Here is a 16,002-nt window from a genome sequence, read left to right as displayed (position 1 = left end):
TAGGCACTTGAATATTGCAAAAGAAGGTTTTACTCAAGCTAGTCTGGGTCTTCTTGCAAATCAAAGGAAACGGCAGTTGCTTATTGGATTGCTGAAGTCTCTGAGAACAATTAAAACACTAGTAAAGCAAACATCTTATTTTATATTTTCATTATTCTGTGTCTGTTGCTGTTTATATCTTTGCTTTACTTATTTGTTTTTTGTGGATTTTTTGTAGCAAAGAACTGATGTGCGCTTAAGTGAAATGTTAGAGGTAGGTTTAAAACAATATGGATAATTTTTTAGACTTTTGTAATCACATTTTTATATTATTCCCCAGTCTTTCTTCCTTTTGTTGTAATTGTAGAAACTCACAGTTAGAGCTAGGTTTACTAAAGTGTACTGCTATATTAGTAGCGTTACAGTCTGTTATTAGCACCATATATACTGTACTCGAGTGTAAACCAAGATTTTTGGGCCAAAAAAATGGCCCAAAAATGGGAGTCTCAGTTGATTTTTGGGTCAGCACCCACCTGCCCCCCTCCTGGACCTGTTGCAGGTCTCCACAGGGCCTGCTGTAAGACCTGGTGGTCCAGCGATGGGCTGAAACAGGAAGGAATCCCGACCAAGGTAACTGCAAGACCACGGAAACTCATGAGGTTGCCGTGAGAACTCACGGCAGCCATTCAGCTAGTGGCTCTCCTCAGGGCAGGAATGAAGGAAGATCGCTCCTGCCTCGGTTCACCACTGGACCACCAGGGATTCAAAAGGTACGCCAGGGAGGCAGGAGGGAGGTAAAAAGCTCTCCGAGTTGGCTGGGCAGGAGGCAGGAGGGATCCCACCTATCCTGGCCCACCAGGGATTCAAAAGGTATGCCGGGAAGGGGTGGAAAGAGGTAAAAGTTCTTAGGCAGGGAAGGGAGGGAGGGGGGCCCGAGTGCAGGGGATGGAGTGAGGGAGGGATGTTTGGGTGCAGGGCAGGACCCTGCACTTGAATATTATCCCCACCCTGATTTATGTTTGAGTCAACCTTTTTCCCTCCTCTTTTTTGGAGGGGTGGGGGGGAAAGGTTGGGTTGGTTTATATTCAAGTATATATGATAAATAGGCCCACTATTTAAAAATAAAACTATAATAAAATAACATGTTAATGCATTAGCTTGTTTCTAAATTGCTAAACAAAATGAATTGTCTTCTGTTGGTTCTATGGCATAACTGAATTCTTATGTTTAAACCTTCATGGTAATTAATGGTATAATCTATTACATTTTTTAATGATTCTAAATATTTTCTTATTGTTCACTGCCATGATGTGTTTTTGAATGGCGGTGTATCAAGACTGCCCAAATAAATAAGGATCCAGTTAACAGGCCATTATAAAGCAGATGAAAACAAATGAAATAATTTTACCTCAGTGAATAAACATGTGGATAAAGGTGAGCCGGTGATGTAATGTAGTGTATCTAGATTTCCTGAAGGCTTTTGACAAAGTTTCTCATGAGAGGCTCCTGAGAAAATTAAAGAGTCATGGGATAGGAGGCAATATTCAGTTGTGGATTAAGAACTGATTATTGGACAGAAAACGGAGGATAGGATTGAATGGCCATTTTTCTCAGTGGAGGAGGGTAAATAGTGGGGTGCCACAGAGATCTGTGCTGAGACCGGTGCAATTTAACTTATATATAAATGATCTAGAAATTGGAACTACGAGTGAAGTGATTAAATTTGCAGATGACACTAAACTGTTCAAAGTTGTTAAAATGCATGCGGACTGTGAAAAACTGGAGGAAGACCTTAGGAAATTGGAAAACTGGACATCCAAATGGCAGATGAAATTTAATGTGGACAAATGCAAAGTGATGCACATTGGGAAGAATAATCCAAATCATAGTTATCGGATGCTAGGGACCACCTTGAGGGTCAGCGCTCAAGAAAAGGACCTGGGTGTCATCGTAGACATACGCTGAAGCTTGCCGCCTAATGTGCGGCGGCAAGCCAAGAAGGCAAATAGGATGCTAGGATTTATTAGAAAATGGATGGTTAACAAGACTAAGAATGTTATAATGCCTCTGTATTGCTCAATGATGTGACCTCACCTTGAGTATTGTGTTCAGTTCTGGTCTCCTTATCTCAAAAAAGATATAGCGGCACTAGAAAAGGCTCAAAGAAGAGTGACCAAGATGGTAAAGGGGATGGAACTTCTCTTGTATGAGGAAAGACTAAAGAGGTTAGGGCTCTTCATCTTGGAAAAGAGATGGCTGAGGGAAGATATGATTGAAGTCAACAAAATCCTGAATGGCGTAGAACGGGTACAAGTGGATCAATTTTTTACTGTATCAAGTTGCAGAGTAATACTTTTAAAACCAATAGGAGGCAATATTTTTTCACTCGGAGAATAGCTAAGATCTGGAACGCATTGCCAGAGAATGTGGTAGGAGCAGTTAATGTAGCTGGTGTTAAGGGCAGGGAAGCTTACAATGTTTTAAGGGAAAAACAAACAGGAACAAGGAGGGTAAATTAAAATAGAGTGTCAGGGACCATGTCAGATGGCCATGAAGTGGAATAAGATTGGAGTTAGGATCATACATCATTTTGAAATAATAAGCTTTCATTTGAGAATTAAATGCCTTAAAAGATTTTTCAGAATGCAAATAAAGCGGAAGAGAGTTCCAAAGTAGAGAATAACACGGGGACAAATTTGTTCCCGTCCCCATGCCACCCCCGTGAGTTTTGTCGCTGCCCCTGCCCCATTCCTGTAAGCTCTACTTTAACTGCACAAGCCTTGAACTTATGATTTTAAAGTGTTTGGGCTTGTGCAGCTGAGGACAGAGCTTGCAGGAATGGGGCAGGGACAGGAAAAGAACTCGCCGGGACAGGATATGAAAAGGAGTTCCTGCGGAAGTGGGGAAAAATTTGTCCCCATGTCGTTGGAACCATTACAGAAAAACTGGAGTCTCTATGTAAGGCTATTTTTATGTTTTTAAGGATACCCATATTTGTTTGATGAATGTATAGCTTTGGGGATTAAAAACAAACAAAGAATCCAACAGAACTGCAGTGAAAAGGCAAGTCTAAAGATAAAGGAAAAAAACTTCAGTGGTGATGTACAAGATACCAAGTCTTTAATAAGCAATCATAAAAAGTACATAAAAATGTATAAAAATATAATCATAAAACAGTTTGTATCTAAAAGGATTGATGAACCCAGACCCGACAGTCTGTGTTTCGAAGAAACACTCCTTCCTCAGGGATCCTAGAATATGTCAATACAAAGAAACCTGATGGATAACAACTGGATAAACACTGGAATCAGCAGTGAGCAGCTAGGCGTACGCCAAGGCTCCTACGTGCTTATCCAGTTGTTATCCGTCAGGTTTCTTTGTATTGACATACTCTAGGACCCCTGAGGAAGGAGTGTTTCTTCGAAACACGTACTGTGTCGGGTTTGGGTTCATCAATCCTTTTGGATATAAAACTGTTTTATGATTATATTTTTATGTACTTTTTATGATTGCTTATTAAAGACTTGGGGCTCCTTTAAAGAAACCGTGGTAGCAGTTTAACGCGCGTAATAGCGTGCGCTAAACCACTTCCGCCTCCTCTTGAGCAGGCGGTAGTTTTTCGGCTAGCGGGGTAGTGCGTGATTAAAAGTCGCACGCGCTAAAACCGCTAACGTGACTTTGTAAAAGGAGCCCTTGGTATCTTGTACATCACCACTGCAGTTTTTTCCCTTTGTCTTATAGCTTTGAGGATTCTCATTGCTATGAAAAACACCCTGATTTTTTTCTGGAACAGTATTAAAAAAAAATACTGCCAGGGTTAGCAAAATTGAAATGACTGACCTATTTGAAATGTTTGGCAGTGTAGGCAAGCTGTGTAACCTGAAGTAACACCGACACATCTTATTCGTTTGTCAGTTGACATGTTTGTTTGCTTCTTCAAAACAGAGGAAATTCAAAATAAAATAACAGTTATTGATAACCCTTTTTTTGGATGTAGGTACCAAGATATCTTAGCACAGCATATTTTCTTCTTCTGGTGGCAACCTATCTCATTTCATATGTTTTATCTTTTAGTGTTGATGTGTGAGAAAGCATAGGTATGCATTCAGATATTTTACAGTGATTAGAACATACTACAATTTTTTTTACTCTGTGTGGTAGCACTAGAGAGTGGCAGATTTGAAGAGATAGGATTGATCAACTTTTTTGATTTGAACAGCATTGTAAATCTGTAACCACTTGCAATGCAACACATCACAGCATCTTATATTCCTTCAAATAGCAGAATATATTAATGTTTTGTTTTACACTGCTATGCCTCTATCTTTCAAAAGGTGGAATTGTTTCTGGGTAATTTGGCATTAATACAGGCTTTGAAAAAGATTCAAGGCAGGGTGTATCAACTTGCTATATAGACAAACATAGAGCTGGAACATTAAATCATTCTGATGAAAAATGTAATAGCCTCAGGTGTTTTAAGGGTATTATAGAACAAGACACAATCTAAATAATGCATCACATATGTTTTCAACTGAAGATTCCCACCAGTTTTCCTAATGATATATTATTTTTGGATTTATTTTCAAGTCTTCATAATGCAAAAATTGTTGAGAACTATGGGGTCCTTTTACTAAAGCGTGCTAACTGATTTAGCGCACTCTAAAGATTAGCACGCGCTAAATGTTAAGGCGCCTATTATAGGCTCCTTAGCATTTAGCACCGCTAAAACAATTAGCGTGCCTTAGTAAAAAGACCCCTATATTTGTGCTAATGAACAGCGATATATCACTGTTGTAACAGAAGTGAAAAAAAGTATTTTAATACAGTATCGAGTTATATAATATTGAATCAATGGAGTTATTAATATGCACTACTGCATTAACACTGTCCAATGATAATTATAAAATTTTAATTGTTGGGTTGTTAAAAACTATACCATTTTTAAAAAAGTATGATGATCATCTTCTGATATTCATTTGTTTTTAAGCAAGTGTTGCACAACAGACAGTTTTCCATTTTGTGATGTTTTTATTCTCACATTTTTTACTCCAAGGAAGAGGATTATCCTGGGGCTATTCAACTCTGTCTGGAATGTCAGAAGGCAGCCAGCACTTTTAAACACTACAGCTGTATAAGGTAACTAATATATATATATTTTTAATTTCCTAATGAGATCTATCTGTTTTATAGTGTTTGAGCAGCAAGTGGGGTGGATTATAATATGCAATTTGAAAAAGAAGAAAAATGAAAACTAAGGGGTCCTTTTTTCAAGCTGCGGTAGGGGGGGGCTTTAACGCGCGTTAAACCACCTGCCGCGCTAAGCCGCTAACGCCTGCATTGAGCAGGCGTTAGTTTTTTAGAGCCGCGCGGGGGTTAGCACTGATGAAATGTCTGACGAGCTAACCCCGCTAGCGCGGCTTGATAAAGGACCCCTAAAACGGAGAGCTGACTGAATACAAACAAGTATTCTTTTTTTGGGTTGAGGCAAGGAGGGTAGCTCAAGAACTATAACGTTGATAATTGTAAAAAATATGTTTAATGAATACAACTCAGAGATTTATTTTATAGATTTTTTTTCTTTGATGAGCAGGATTGAATTTGCTATGTATGTATGAGATGAAGCTCTTCCAGAATCCAGAATGAGTTGAAAGTTCTGAACATCTTTTCTGCATGCAGCAATCTTCTCACTTCTTCAGTTTTTATTTTAATTATTTTACCAGGATTTGGCAACACCCCTTATCATAGAGACTATAGTTGACTTTCACTGATTTCCTTTGTCCTTCAGTTATTGTATGACCATGGCATGCACAGACCCAGGCTTCAGGCCCTGCTTGACTTATATAAATTATGATATTCATAGATGTTGGATTATATATCTGCTTTTGAAAATGAGCAGAAGGAATGCAAGGACTATGTAAACATATTACTACAAACCCAGGAACCACCTCAGTCAGTTTTGGGAACATAAGGCATATGAAAACGCCCTTGAAGCAGAACTTAAAATCTTTGACACTGAGATTGATTGTCTTTGACAATCCAACAGATTGATGTTTCCTTTCTTTCCTCATGTAGTGGTTCAAAAGTTCTGTCATAAAAGGGCAATACCATAACTCTTGAGAATCAGCTGCAGCATGGGCTGGAATTTATTGACCTAGATGTGTTTAGCAGAGATGCATAAGCCTCAGCAGGGAGAACTTATTCTGCATTGCTCCAAAGCACCTGCAAAGCCCCATTCATTTTAGTGGAGATGATCATAAACATTTCACTATTCTGAAAAGCAGGAAATTAGGCTACTTCTGTGCCATATATTGCACCCAATAAAAGTCATAATTCCAGCACAATCAAAGTTCCAGCACAATCTGTTACAGACCAGTCTCATTTGAGATGTACATAGAGTTCTGACAAGAACATAAGCTAAGAACATAAGAACCAATAGTCAGACCAATAGTCCATCTAGCCTAGTATCCTGTTTCCAACAATGGCTAATATAGGTCACAAGTATTTGGAATAATCCCAATAGTAGCAAGATTCCAAGCTACTGGTCCCAGGGCAGGTAGTGGCTTCCCCCATGTCTATCTATAGCAGACTATGGACTTTTCCTCCAGGAACATAAGAATAGCCTTACTGGGTCAGACCAATGTCCATCTAGCCTAGTAGCCCATCCTCAAGGTGGCCAATCCATGTCACTACTACCTAGGAACCCCCCCCCAAGTAGCAACATTCCATGTTACTAACCCCAAACCTTTTTAAAACTCAGATAAGAGCTGTTAACCACTGTAACTGCTGTACATTCTCTGGCAACCAGTTCCAGAGCTTAACTTTTTATTGAAAAAATGTTTCCTCCTCCTTTGTTTTAAAAGTATTGTCAAGTAACTATTGACAATTGAGGGTCCCCTTAGGCTTTGTACTTATTGAGAATAACCAATCGATTCACCTTTACACCACTCAGGATTTTGTAGACCTCTGTCATATCCTCCCTCAGCCAATCTTTTCCAAGCTGAAGAGCCTAAACTTCTTTATCCTTTCCTTATATGAGAGGTGTTCATCCCCCTTTATCATTTTGGTCACCTGTGTATCTAAGGCCCCGCCCATAGGAGGGGCCTTAGGCGCCTGGGCCAATCAGGCCCTAGGTTTCTGTGGGTTGGGCAGGGGAGGGGCGGGCCTGCTGGCTGGCTAGTGCGAGGACCCGTCCGTCCGTCCAACTTGCTAGGTTAGCCGGGGCGGGGGTGTGTGTTTTCATTGGGGAGAGTCCGGGGAGGGGGGGTTAGGGCATTTTGTAGGGGTGGGTTCGGGGATGAGGGGGTTCATTGGGGGGGTCCGGCAGGAGGGATTGGGCATCCTTCCTGCCTTGTTCGATTAGGGGGAGGGGGGTCATCGGGTAGGAGGGGTTGGGCTCCCTCCTGCTGCAATCGTATATGGGGGGAGTGCGGTCCTCGGTCAGGAGGGGTTGGGCTCCCTCCTGCCACGATCATACAGGGTGGGGAGACTGGCAGCCATGGCCGCTATACTTATCGCGGCAGGGAGATCCCTTGCCGCGATAAGTATAGTGGCCGCGTCTACAGTAACCTGGTTCTGTAGCCTGCGTCTGTAATATGGACGTCGGTTACAGAATCGTATTTATTTTGGATGGGCCTATCAGCAATCTGATTTTTAACTCATAGCTTTCTGGATGTTTTTATGCATACTTTGTGGTATAATTGAATTGGACCCCAGAAGAAGTTATTCATAACTGAAACACAGACTGTGTCTGGTCCACACCACAATCTTTACTGTGTATTTTTTGTCTGCATTGCTTTTATTTGTGAAGACTTTTATTAAAAGCTTTTACATCATTTGTGCTTGGCTTTCCCCTTTCCCTGTGGAACGTTTTGGTGATTTTCTTGGTTTGGCCTTTGTCTTTATTGGATCATATACTTTAATTGTATTTGACGTAGCTTCTGGGGATAGATCAATTACTTTAAAAAAAAAAACTTCAAACATGCTTCCCTAGAATAAGCTTCTTTAGCTTTGAATTCCAGAGAAACTGACTGAACTAACCAGTAATTTATCATTTCAATTACAGTGAATTGAACTCAAAGCTGCAAGACACTTTGGAACAAATAGAGGTAAAATCTATTTACTGCACTTTTGAAGTCTATATATGTTCACACAATGTGCTTTGTGACTTTTAATGCGTTTTGGTGGTTGACTGAATTTCATCATTTTTCTGATTGAGTATATTTGATTTCGAATTATCACACAGATTTCATTAAAACTCAAAGAATGCACAGGTATCTGTGTCTTTAAGATTTGTTTGAGAGATATATACATTGGAATTTGTTCATTATTCGACTGATCAAACAAAAGTTTTAGAGCAGATATAAAGTAATGGGAAATCAGTAGGGAGAATTCTATAATATGGGGGCTCCATATAGGCACCCTAATGCTGCACAGGGAATGTCTATTGTATAATGGCATCTGAACATCCTGTTTTCCTTATAGAATATTAGTGCAAACCTGGATTAGTGAGCCTAAATCTATATAACTTTTTATGCCAGGTCAATGGAAGCTGTAAATGGGCATGGCAATATATGCCATGCAATACTCATAACATAGTATTCTATAAGTTACGTGCATAAGTTGGAGACACACTCATGCCCCTCCCTTGCTCCCACATCTGGAGAAACGTCTCACTAGACATCCAGGAAAAGGGCTATGATTATCGACATTTGAATGTCCCAGTGATTAGGACGACCAAGTGCCAACTTAAGTAGTTTTTTTTGGACGTTTTATTTTTTTTAATTTATGAGCCCCATAGACTCCTATTTGCTTGAATAAAATACTAAGGGTAAACTAGCCTAGCTAGAAGCCTAACAAAGTGGTGAAAAACTGCTTAGGGTAGATAGAACTTTTAGCACCCAAAGTACATATGTAAAATCATGATTTTGTTCTTGCTGTGTTCCTGATATTCAAGTCATATAGTCCTACATTTTATAAAATGCATGTGTGGAAATTCTCATTTATATCTTCAGAACAAGTGTAAATTTGTGTGAAACGATTTGTGAGCTATGGGTGTTCATTGTATGAACGTATTTAATGAAGGGGCAGAGGCAGCTATGCTAGTTTCATTAAATACGCAGCTTTTATGTCATTCGTTTAACTACTCTATTATAAATGGTATCTGGAAAAAACATGATTCCTTAGATAGTTTAAAAATACTTTTACGAAGCCGCATTAGCGGCTTTATCGCATGCACATTTTTAGCGTGCGCTAAGCCCCGCACTAGCCGAAAAACTACTGCCTGCTCAAGAGGAGGCGGTAGCGGCTAGCGCGGCCGACAAATTAGTGCACGCTATTACAACACGTTAAACCGCTAACGTGGCTTCGTAAAAGGAGCCCTTAGGTTCTGACCTTGAAAATATAGTACTTTAAATGGGTTTTTTTTTCTTGATTAATTCCATAATTTGTGTTCATACCTATCTTTGGATTCCTAGTGGGATTAAAAAATATGTTTATGGAATCATGTATTAAAACATTTGATGATATTTTTCTGTATTATGAAAGCCTTTAAAATTAGCAGCCTTTTCTGTTGTGCTTACTTTTGGGGAAAAAACCACTATATATACAGTGTTAAGATTACAGTTGCTGTGTTCTGCTCATGGTAAGATTATAAATTTGCTTAATCTATAAGATGTGGAAGAAAAAACTGTTTTTAATAATGTAGGAAACTGCTTACATGGACCAACTTCATTCATCTTTTAGTTCTTTTCTTTTTAAAGGAACAACTAGATGTAGCCCATTTCAAAAATCTGCACGCAATTTTGATGTCGTCATTATACTAAAGTCCCAGCAAGCATACCGACTATTGGGCAAACGCAGGTGAGTTCATAATTGTTAAGAAATAAATTTTAGCTACTCTTAAATATAAGCTTTGCTTCAGAAGCCATGTATGTATGCCATATTCAGTTTTCTTAATTCATTTATTTCTCATTGTAAGATTCATGTGATGAATTACCAGAATTAAACATGGTATTTGAGTGCAGTCACACCATGGAGCATTACAAAGGCAATATAATATTCTCATTTTTATTTTCTCATTCCTTTTCCTAATAAGTTTTAACATTCTATTTGCCTTTCTTAGCCCACCTGCCTGCACACTGAGCAGAGAAACGCAAATGCATGGACACTGTGGGGCCAAGAGAAGGCAGTCTGAGGTCCTTGGAACAGAAGTCCTTGGGGCATGCAGTTCAAGGATTTACTTCAGAATGTGTGAATCTTCTGTGGAAAACTTAGTTGATGGGCCCAGGACTGTTAGGTTCTAGGTCTTATTCAAGAGGGTTAAGAATAGCTTTACTGGGTCAGACCAATGGTCCATCAAGCCTGGTAGCCCTTTCTCACGCTAGCCAATCAAGGTCCAAAAACCCAAGGAGTAGCAACATTCCATGCTTCCGATCCAGGGCAAGTAGTGGCTTCCCCCATGACTTTTTCTCCAGGAAATTGTCCAAACCTTTCTTAAAACCAGTTACGCTATCCACTCTTACCTCTGGCAACGCATTCCAGAACATAACTATTCTCTGAGTGAAAAAAAAATTGCCTCCTATTGTTTTTAAAAGTATTTTCCTGTAACTTCTTTGAGTGTCCCCTAGTCTTTGTAATTTTTGACGGAATGAAAATCGATCCACTTGTACCCGTTCTACTCCACTCAGGATTTTGTAGACTTCAATCCTATTTCCCCTCAGCCATCTCTTTTTCCAAGCTGAAGAGCCCTAACCTTTTTAGTCTTTCCTTATACGTGAGGAGTTCCATCCCCTTTATCACCTTGGTCGCTCTTCTTTTAACCTTTTGTAGTGCCACTATATCTTTCTTGAGATAAGGAGACCAGAATTGAACGCAATATTCCAGATGAGGTCGCACCATGGAACGAAACAGGGACATTATAACATTATTTTATTTGATTCAATTCCCTCTTTAACATATAGCACAACCCTCCCTCCAATTTGATCTACTCTATCCTTGTGATATAATTTGTACCCAGGTAACACAGTGTTCCATTGATTGCCCTTCTTTCACCAGGTCTCCGAGATGCCTATTATATCTGTCTCATCATTCAGTGCTATCTATGTACTCTCCTATTTTATTTTTTAGGCTTCTAGCATTTGTATGCAGACCTCACTTCAAATTGTGTTTTTTTTTTCCTGCAACTACAGGCTGCTGAGAAGACAGGGAAATTTTTGAGTCTTTTACTTTGCCTTTCCTCTTAAACTCTTCTGGCTTTCTTTCACCATTATTGGAACCTCTCTACTGGGACTCCTTAAATATCCTGTTTCAATAGTATCCTTCAAGGATACCTAACACCAAACCATCTGCTCCTGGGTGACTGTCGGCTTTCCCACAAATCTTATTTTAAAAGCTGCTCTAGCTCCTTTTTAAATGTTAATGCCAGCAGCCTGGTTCCATCCCGGTTATGGTGGAGTCCATTCTTTCGGAACATGCTTCCCCTTTCCCAGAAAGTTGCCCAGTTTTTAACAAATCTAAATCCCTCATCCCTGCACCATCGTCTCAACCACACATTGAGACTTCAGAGCTCTGCCTGCCTCTTGGGTCCTGCGCATGGAACTTGGAGCATTTCTGAAAATGCTACCTGGAGGATCTGGATTTCAGCTTTCTACCTAAGATCCTAAATTTGGCTTCTAGAACCTCCCTCCCACATTTTCCTGTCATTAGTACCTACATGTACCAAGACAGATGGCTTCTCCCCAACACTATCTAAAATCCTATCTATGTTGCAAGATCAAGTCCTATCGCCCTCCTTCAGATCTGTTTATTGACTCTCCAGTCAGACGGCCGGGAAAAGAGGCCAGGGTGTGAGTGATGGTGCAAAGGCTATTGGATATTCAAGCCATAGAACCAGTTCCCAAAGAAGAATCAGGCCCTGGCAGATACTCCATATACTTCATAGTGCCCAAGAAAGGCACCAAAACTGGAGACCGATCCTGGACCTATAGTCTGTAAATGCGGTGCTGAGGGTACCACGCTTCCACATGGAAATGGTTCGGAATGTCATTGCAGTGATGGCTCTGGGTGAATTCCTAGCCTCCCTGGATTTGACAGAGGCGTACCTTCATATTCCCATTTTCCCAGACCACAGGAAATACTTGAGATTTTATGTTCTTCAACAGCATTTTTGGTTTGCAGCCCTACCCTTTGGTCTGGCAACAGCCCCAAGCACCTTCACCAAGATGATGGTGATGGTCACTGGATGATTGGCTGATCAGAGTGCCATCAGTGCCAGAGGGTGAGCAGGCACCAACATTGCTGACACAGAACGAGGGATCTCTCCTTTTTCCCAATCTACGTTCATTAGCTCTTTCTCCCAGCCAATAAATGCTTTTGCCCTATCTGCATCATTGTCAGCTAGTATTGAAGCATCTAGAAAGCCTTCCATGCAGTGCTGCTATCATTTCAAATAGACTTGTTTTTCAATGTGATGTGCGGTTAACTCTCTCAATCCAATCATCTTGCCCTCCTCCATCCGTCTTGGATTATCTTCTACACCTTTCTGATTTGATTAAAATCTAATTCAGTCAGAGTTCATCTTGGTACTATTAGTGCTTTTCATACCCCACTTGACAAAAAGCCATTGTCTGTACATCCTTTAATTTTCACTCTCAGACTAGTTAAGCTCTGGAATGCATTGCCAGAGGATGTGGTAAGAGCGTTTAATGTAGCTAGTTTTAAAAAAAGTTTGAACAAGTTCCTGGAGGAAAAGTCCATAAACTGCTGTTGAGGCATACATAGGAGAAGCCACTGCTTGCCCTGGATCGGTAGCATGGAATGGATTTTTGCCAGGTACTTATGACCTGGATTGGCCTCCATGAAGACGGGATACTGGGCTAGATGGACCATGTTCTTATGTTCTTAATTTCAAGATTCATGAAAGGTCTTTTCAATACCAGACCTTCAATCAAGCCTCCTCCTGTAACTTGGGACCTTAATGTTATACTTTCCACTCTGATGAAACCTCCTTTTGAGCCACTCTCGACTTCATCTCTTAAACATTTTACTTGGAAAGTAATCTTCCTTATACCTCTCACATCTGCATGTCGAGTCAGTGAACTTCAAGCCCTTGTATCAGATCCTCCCTATACAAAGTTGTACCATGACAGGTAACTCTTCATACTCATTCCAAATTCTTCCTGAAAGTATTCTCAGAGTTTCATCTAAACCAGTTCATAGTTCTTGTGGTCTTCTTTCCAAGACCACATTTTCACCTTGGTGAAGTTGACTCCACACGTGTTCTTGCTTATTACATAGATCACACTAAACCTCGCACCTACTCAGCTGTTCTGTCTTTTGATCCAAACAAATTTGGCGCTCCTGTCACCAAGAACCATTTCTTCATGGCTAGTGGACTGTATCATCTTTGCTATGGTTGGGCTGATGCACACAAAGTTTGAGCAATGGCAACTTCAGTAGCTCATCTACGTTCCACTTCCATTTGAGAAATATGTAAAGCAGCTACCTGGTCCTCAGTTTATACCAGGGGTGTCAAAGGCCCTCCTCGAGGGCCGCAATCCAGTCAGGTTTTCAGGATTTCTCCAATGAATATACATGAGATCTATTAGAATACAATGAAAGCAGTGCATGCAAATAGATCTCATGCATATTCATTGGGGAAATCCTGAAAACCTGGCTGGATTGCGGCCCTCGAGGAGGGACTTTGACACCCCTGGTTTATACCTTTACATCCCATTATTGTTTGGAGAATCATTCCAGGCGGGATAGTCGGTTCAGCCAAGCAGTTCTGCAAAATTTATTCTCCACTTAGATTCCAACTTCCCTCCAACCCTTTTGGTTTCTACAGGCTCATAGTAGTCATCAATAATCCACTTCTCAGAGACATGATCTTGACAGCTAGGGAGTCCCACATTTGAGAATATACTGCCTGCCTTCTTTAGATAAATCATAATTACTCACCTGTAGCAGGTGTTTTCCATGGACAGCAGACAGATATTCTCACAACCTTCCCACCTCTTCTATTTGGCTTCTTAGCTTTATTACTGAACTGAAGGTCCCGCGAGCTGACATTGGGTGGGAAGGCATCGACCCATGTGCAGTACGGGTGATCTCAAGACTTTTAAAGTGACAGTACACTTTTGCACTGTCTGTGCTGGGCTCTTTGGATGACATCACCTACATGTGAGAATATCTGCTTGCACTCCTCGGATAACACCTGCTACAGGTGAGTAACTGCTGTTTAACATTACATTACATTAGTGATATCTATTCCGCCTTTACCTTGCGGTTCAAGGCGGATTACATAAGAGTGATTAATCAGCCATGAATCCATTTTGGTCTCTTCTGTATAATATGTGGGAAAACTTTCTTTAATCTAATGGCCAGTGATTTTGCTTTAATTAAAAATATAAACTTATAATTTTTTAAAAGGTTTGATTCATGGCTATTTTTGCATCCATGAAAGAACAAACAACACAACCTTTATCTAGATATTAGTTGAATACTTTAATTGAGGTGCAAGTGTTTTTGAAAAAAAGAGATAGAATTCCAATGTGATATTTTTTAATAGTTGTCAGTATTTCCTCAGTTGAAATGGAAGTATCTAGAATTTCTAATTTTACTGAAGATAGTACAGGATGATCAAGGCTGGTTAGAAATTTGGAAACAAAATTTGATGTTGTGTGAGTATTTGGAAGAATTGAGGTCATTATGATATAAATTGATTCACAATGTCTTTATTTGAGGTTACTCTGAGTCTAGTGTAATAAGTACCAGTTGAAATATATAAATTTATTTTTACTTTTAGACTGCTATGGATCAACTGCATATGCACTTCACACAGGCCATTCATAATACAGTGTTTCAAGTAGTGCTTGGGTATGTGGAGCTGTGTGCAGGAAACACAGATACCAAGTTTCAGAAGTTACAGTACAAGGATCTCTGCATGGTAGGTAGTAACTTATACTTCCATTACTGGAATTCTAGAGCTCAGCAAATTTTTCAACAAAATATCATAGTTTCTCATATTTAAATGGAAGAACAATTTTCTTGTTTTATGTAAACATCTGAATGGTTTCAAAATTTGAAAGAAGTAGAATATGTCTGTTGTTCTCAAGATTAATACTACTACTATTTATCATTTCTATAATTTTGAAAGGTATATACAGAACTGTACATTTAACAAGCAATAGACTGTCCCTGCTCAGAAGAGCTAATAATCTAATTTGGACAGACAGGACATATAGGGTTAGGGAATTTCTTGCAGAGAGAATGATAGGATGGACATAGGTGAATGGAAGTTAGGAATTGAAAGCAGCCTTGATAAATAGTTTTTTTTAGCTTAGATTTGAATACTGCTACAGATGGAGCTTGATGTATTGACTCACACAATCTGTTCCAATCATATGGCGCAGCAAAGATAGAAGGGACGGAGTCTGAAGATGGCAGCAGAGGAGAAGAGGGACTTTCCTGATGGAGTTCATGGGGTGGAGGAGGTAGGGAGCTTAGGGGGAGATGAGTGAGGAGAGATATTGGGGGAACTGCAGAGTGGATGCACTTGTAAGTCAGTAAGAGGAGTTTGAACTGTATCCGGAAATGGATGGGAAGCCAATAAATTGACTTGAGCAGAGGGGTAATAGCGGCTCTGAAGGAATATAAGGCGTGCAGCAGAATTTTGAACGGATTGAAGGGGGGAGAAATGATTGAGTGGAAGACCCGAGAAAAGCAAATTGCAGTAGTCTAAGTGAGAGGTGGTGAGAGTGTGGATCAGGATTTTGGTTGTGTGCTTGGAAAGGAGAGGCTGGATTTGGTAATATTATAGATGAAGTGACAGGTTTTAGTGATTTGTTGGATCTGAGCGGAGAAGAAGAGAGGAGTCAAAGATGACCCAGAGGTTGCGAGTTGACAGGATAGGGAAGAGGAGAATGTTGTCCACAGAGATAGAAAATGGTGGAAGTGGGGGAGATGAAAGGCGGGTTTAGGCCGAAAAATGAGGAGCTCAGTCTTAGCCATATTCAATTTTAGGTG

At 40.1% G+C, this 16,002-nt stretch overlaps 1 protein-coding gene across 1 annotated transcript in view; it reads left to right on the top strand.

Annotated features, from left to right (window-relative positions):
- The window catches only part of VPS50 (VPS50 subunit of EARP/GARPII complex), a 337,660-nt gene that overhangs the window by 103,247 nt on the left and 218,411 nt on the right, over window positions 1-16,002 (top strand). The window contains 7 exon segments of the mRNA XM_033931131.1: window positions 4-121; window positions 218-253; window positions 5,033-5,115; window positions 8,042-8,084; window positions 9,738-9,755; window positions 9,757-9,837; window positions 14,783-14,923. Of these exon segments, the coding sequence (XP_033787022.1) occupies window positions 4-121; window positions 218-253; window positions 5,033-5,115; window positions 8,042-8,084; window positions 9,738-9,755; window positions 9,757-9,837; window positions 14,783-14,923 (520 nt within the window).

This window comes from Geotrypetes seraphini, chromosome 2 (assembly GCF_902459505.1).
Source record: "Geotrypetes seraphini chromosome 2, aGeoSer1.1, whole genome shotgun sequence".
In the NCBI taxonomy this organism is placed as follows: Eukaryota; Metazoa; Chordata; class Amphibia; order Gymnophiona; family Dermophiidae; genus Geotrypetes; species Geotrypetes seraphini.
This window is presented reverse-complemented; position numbering and strand designations above follow the sequence as displayed.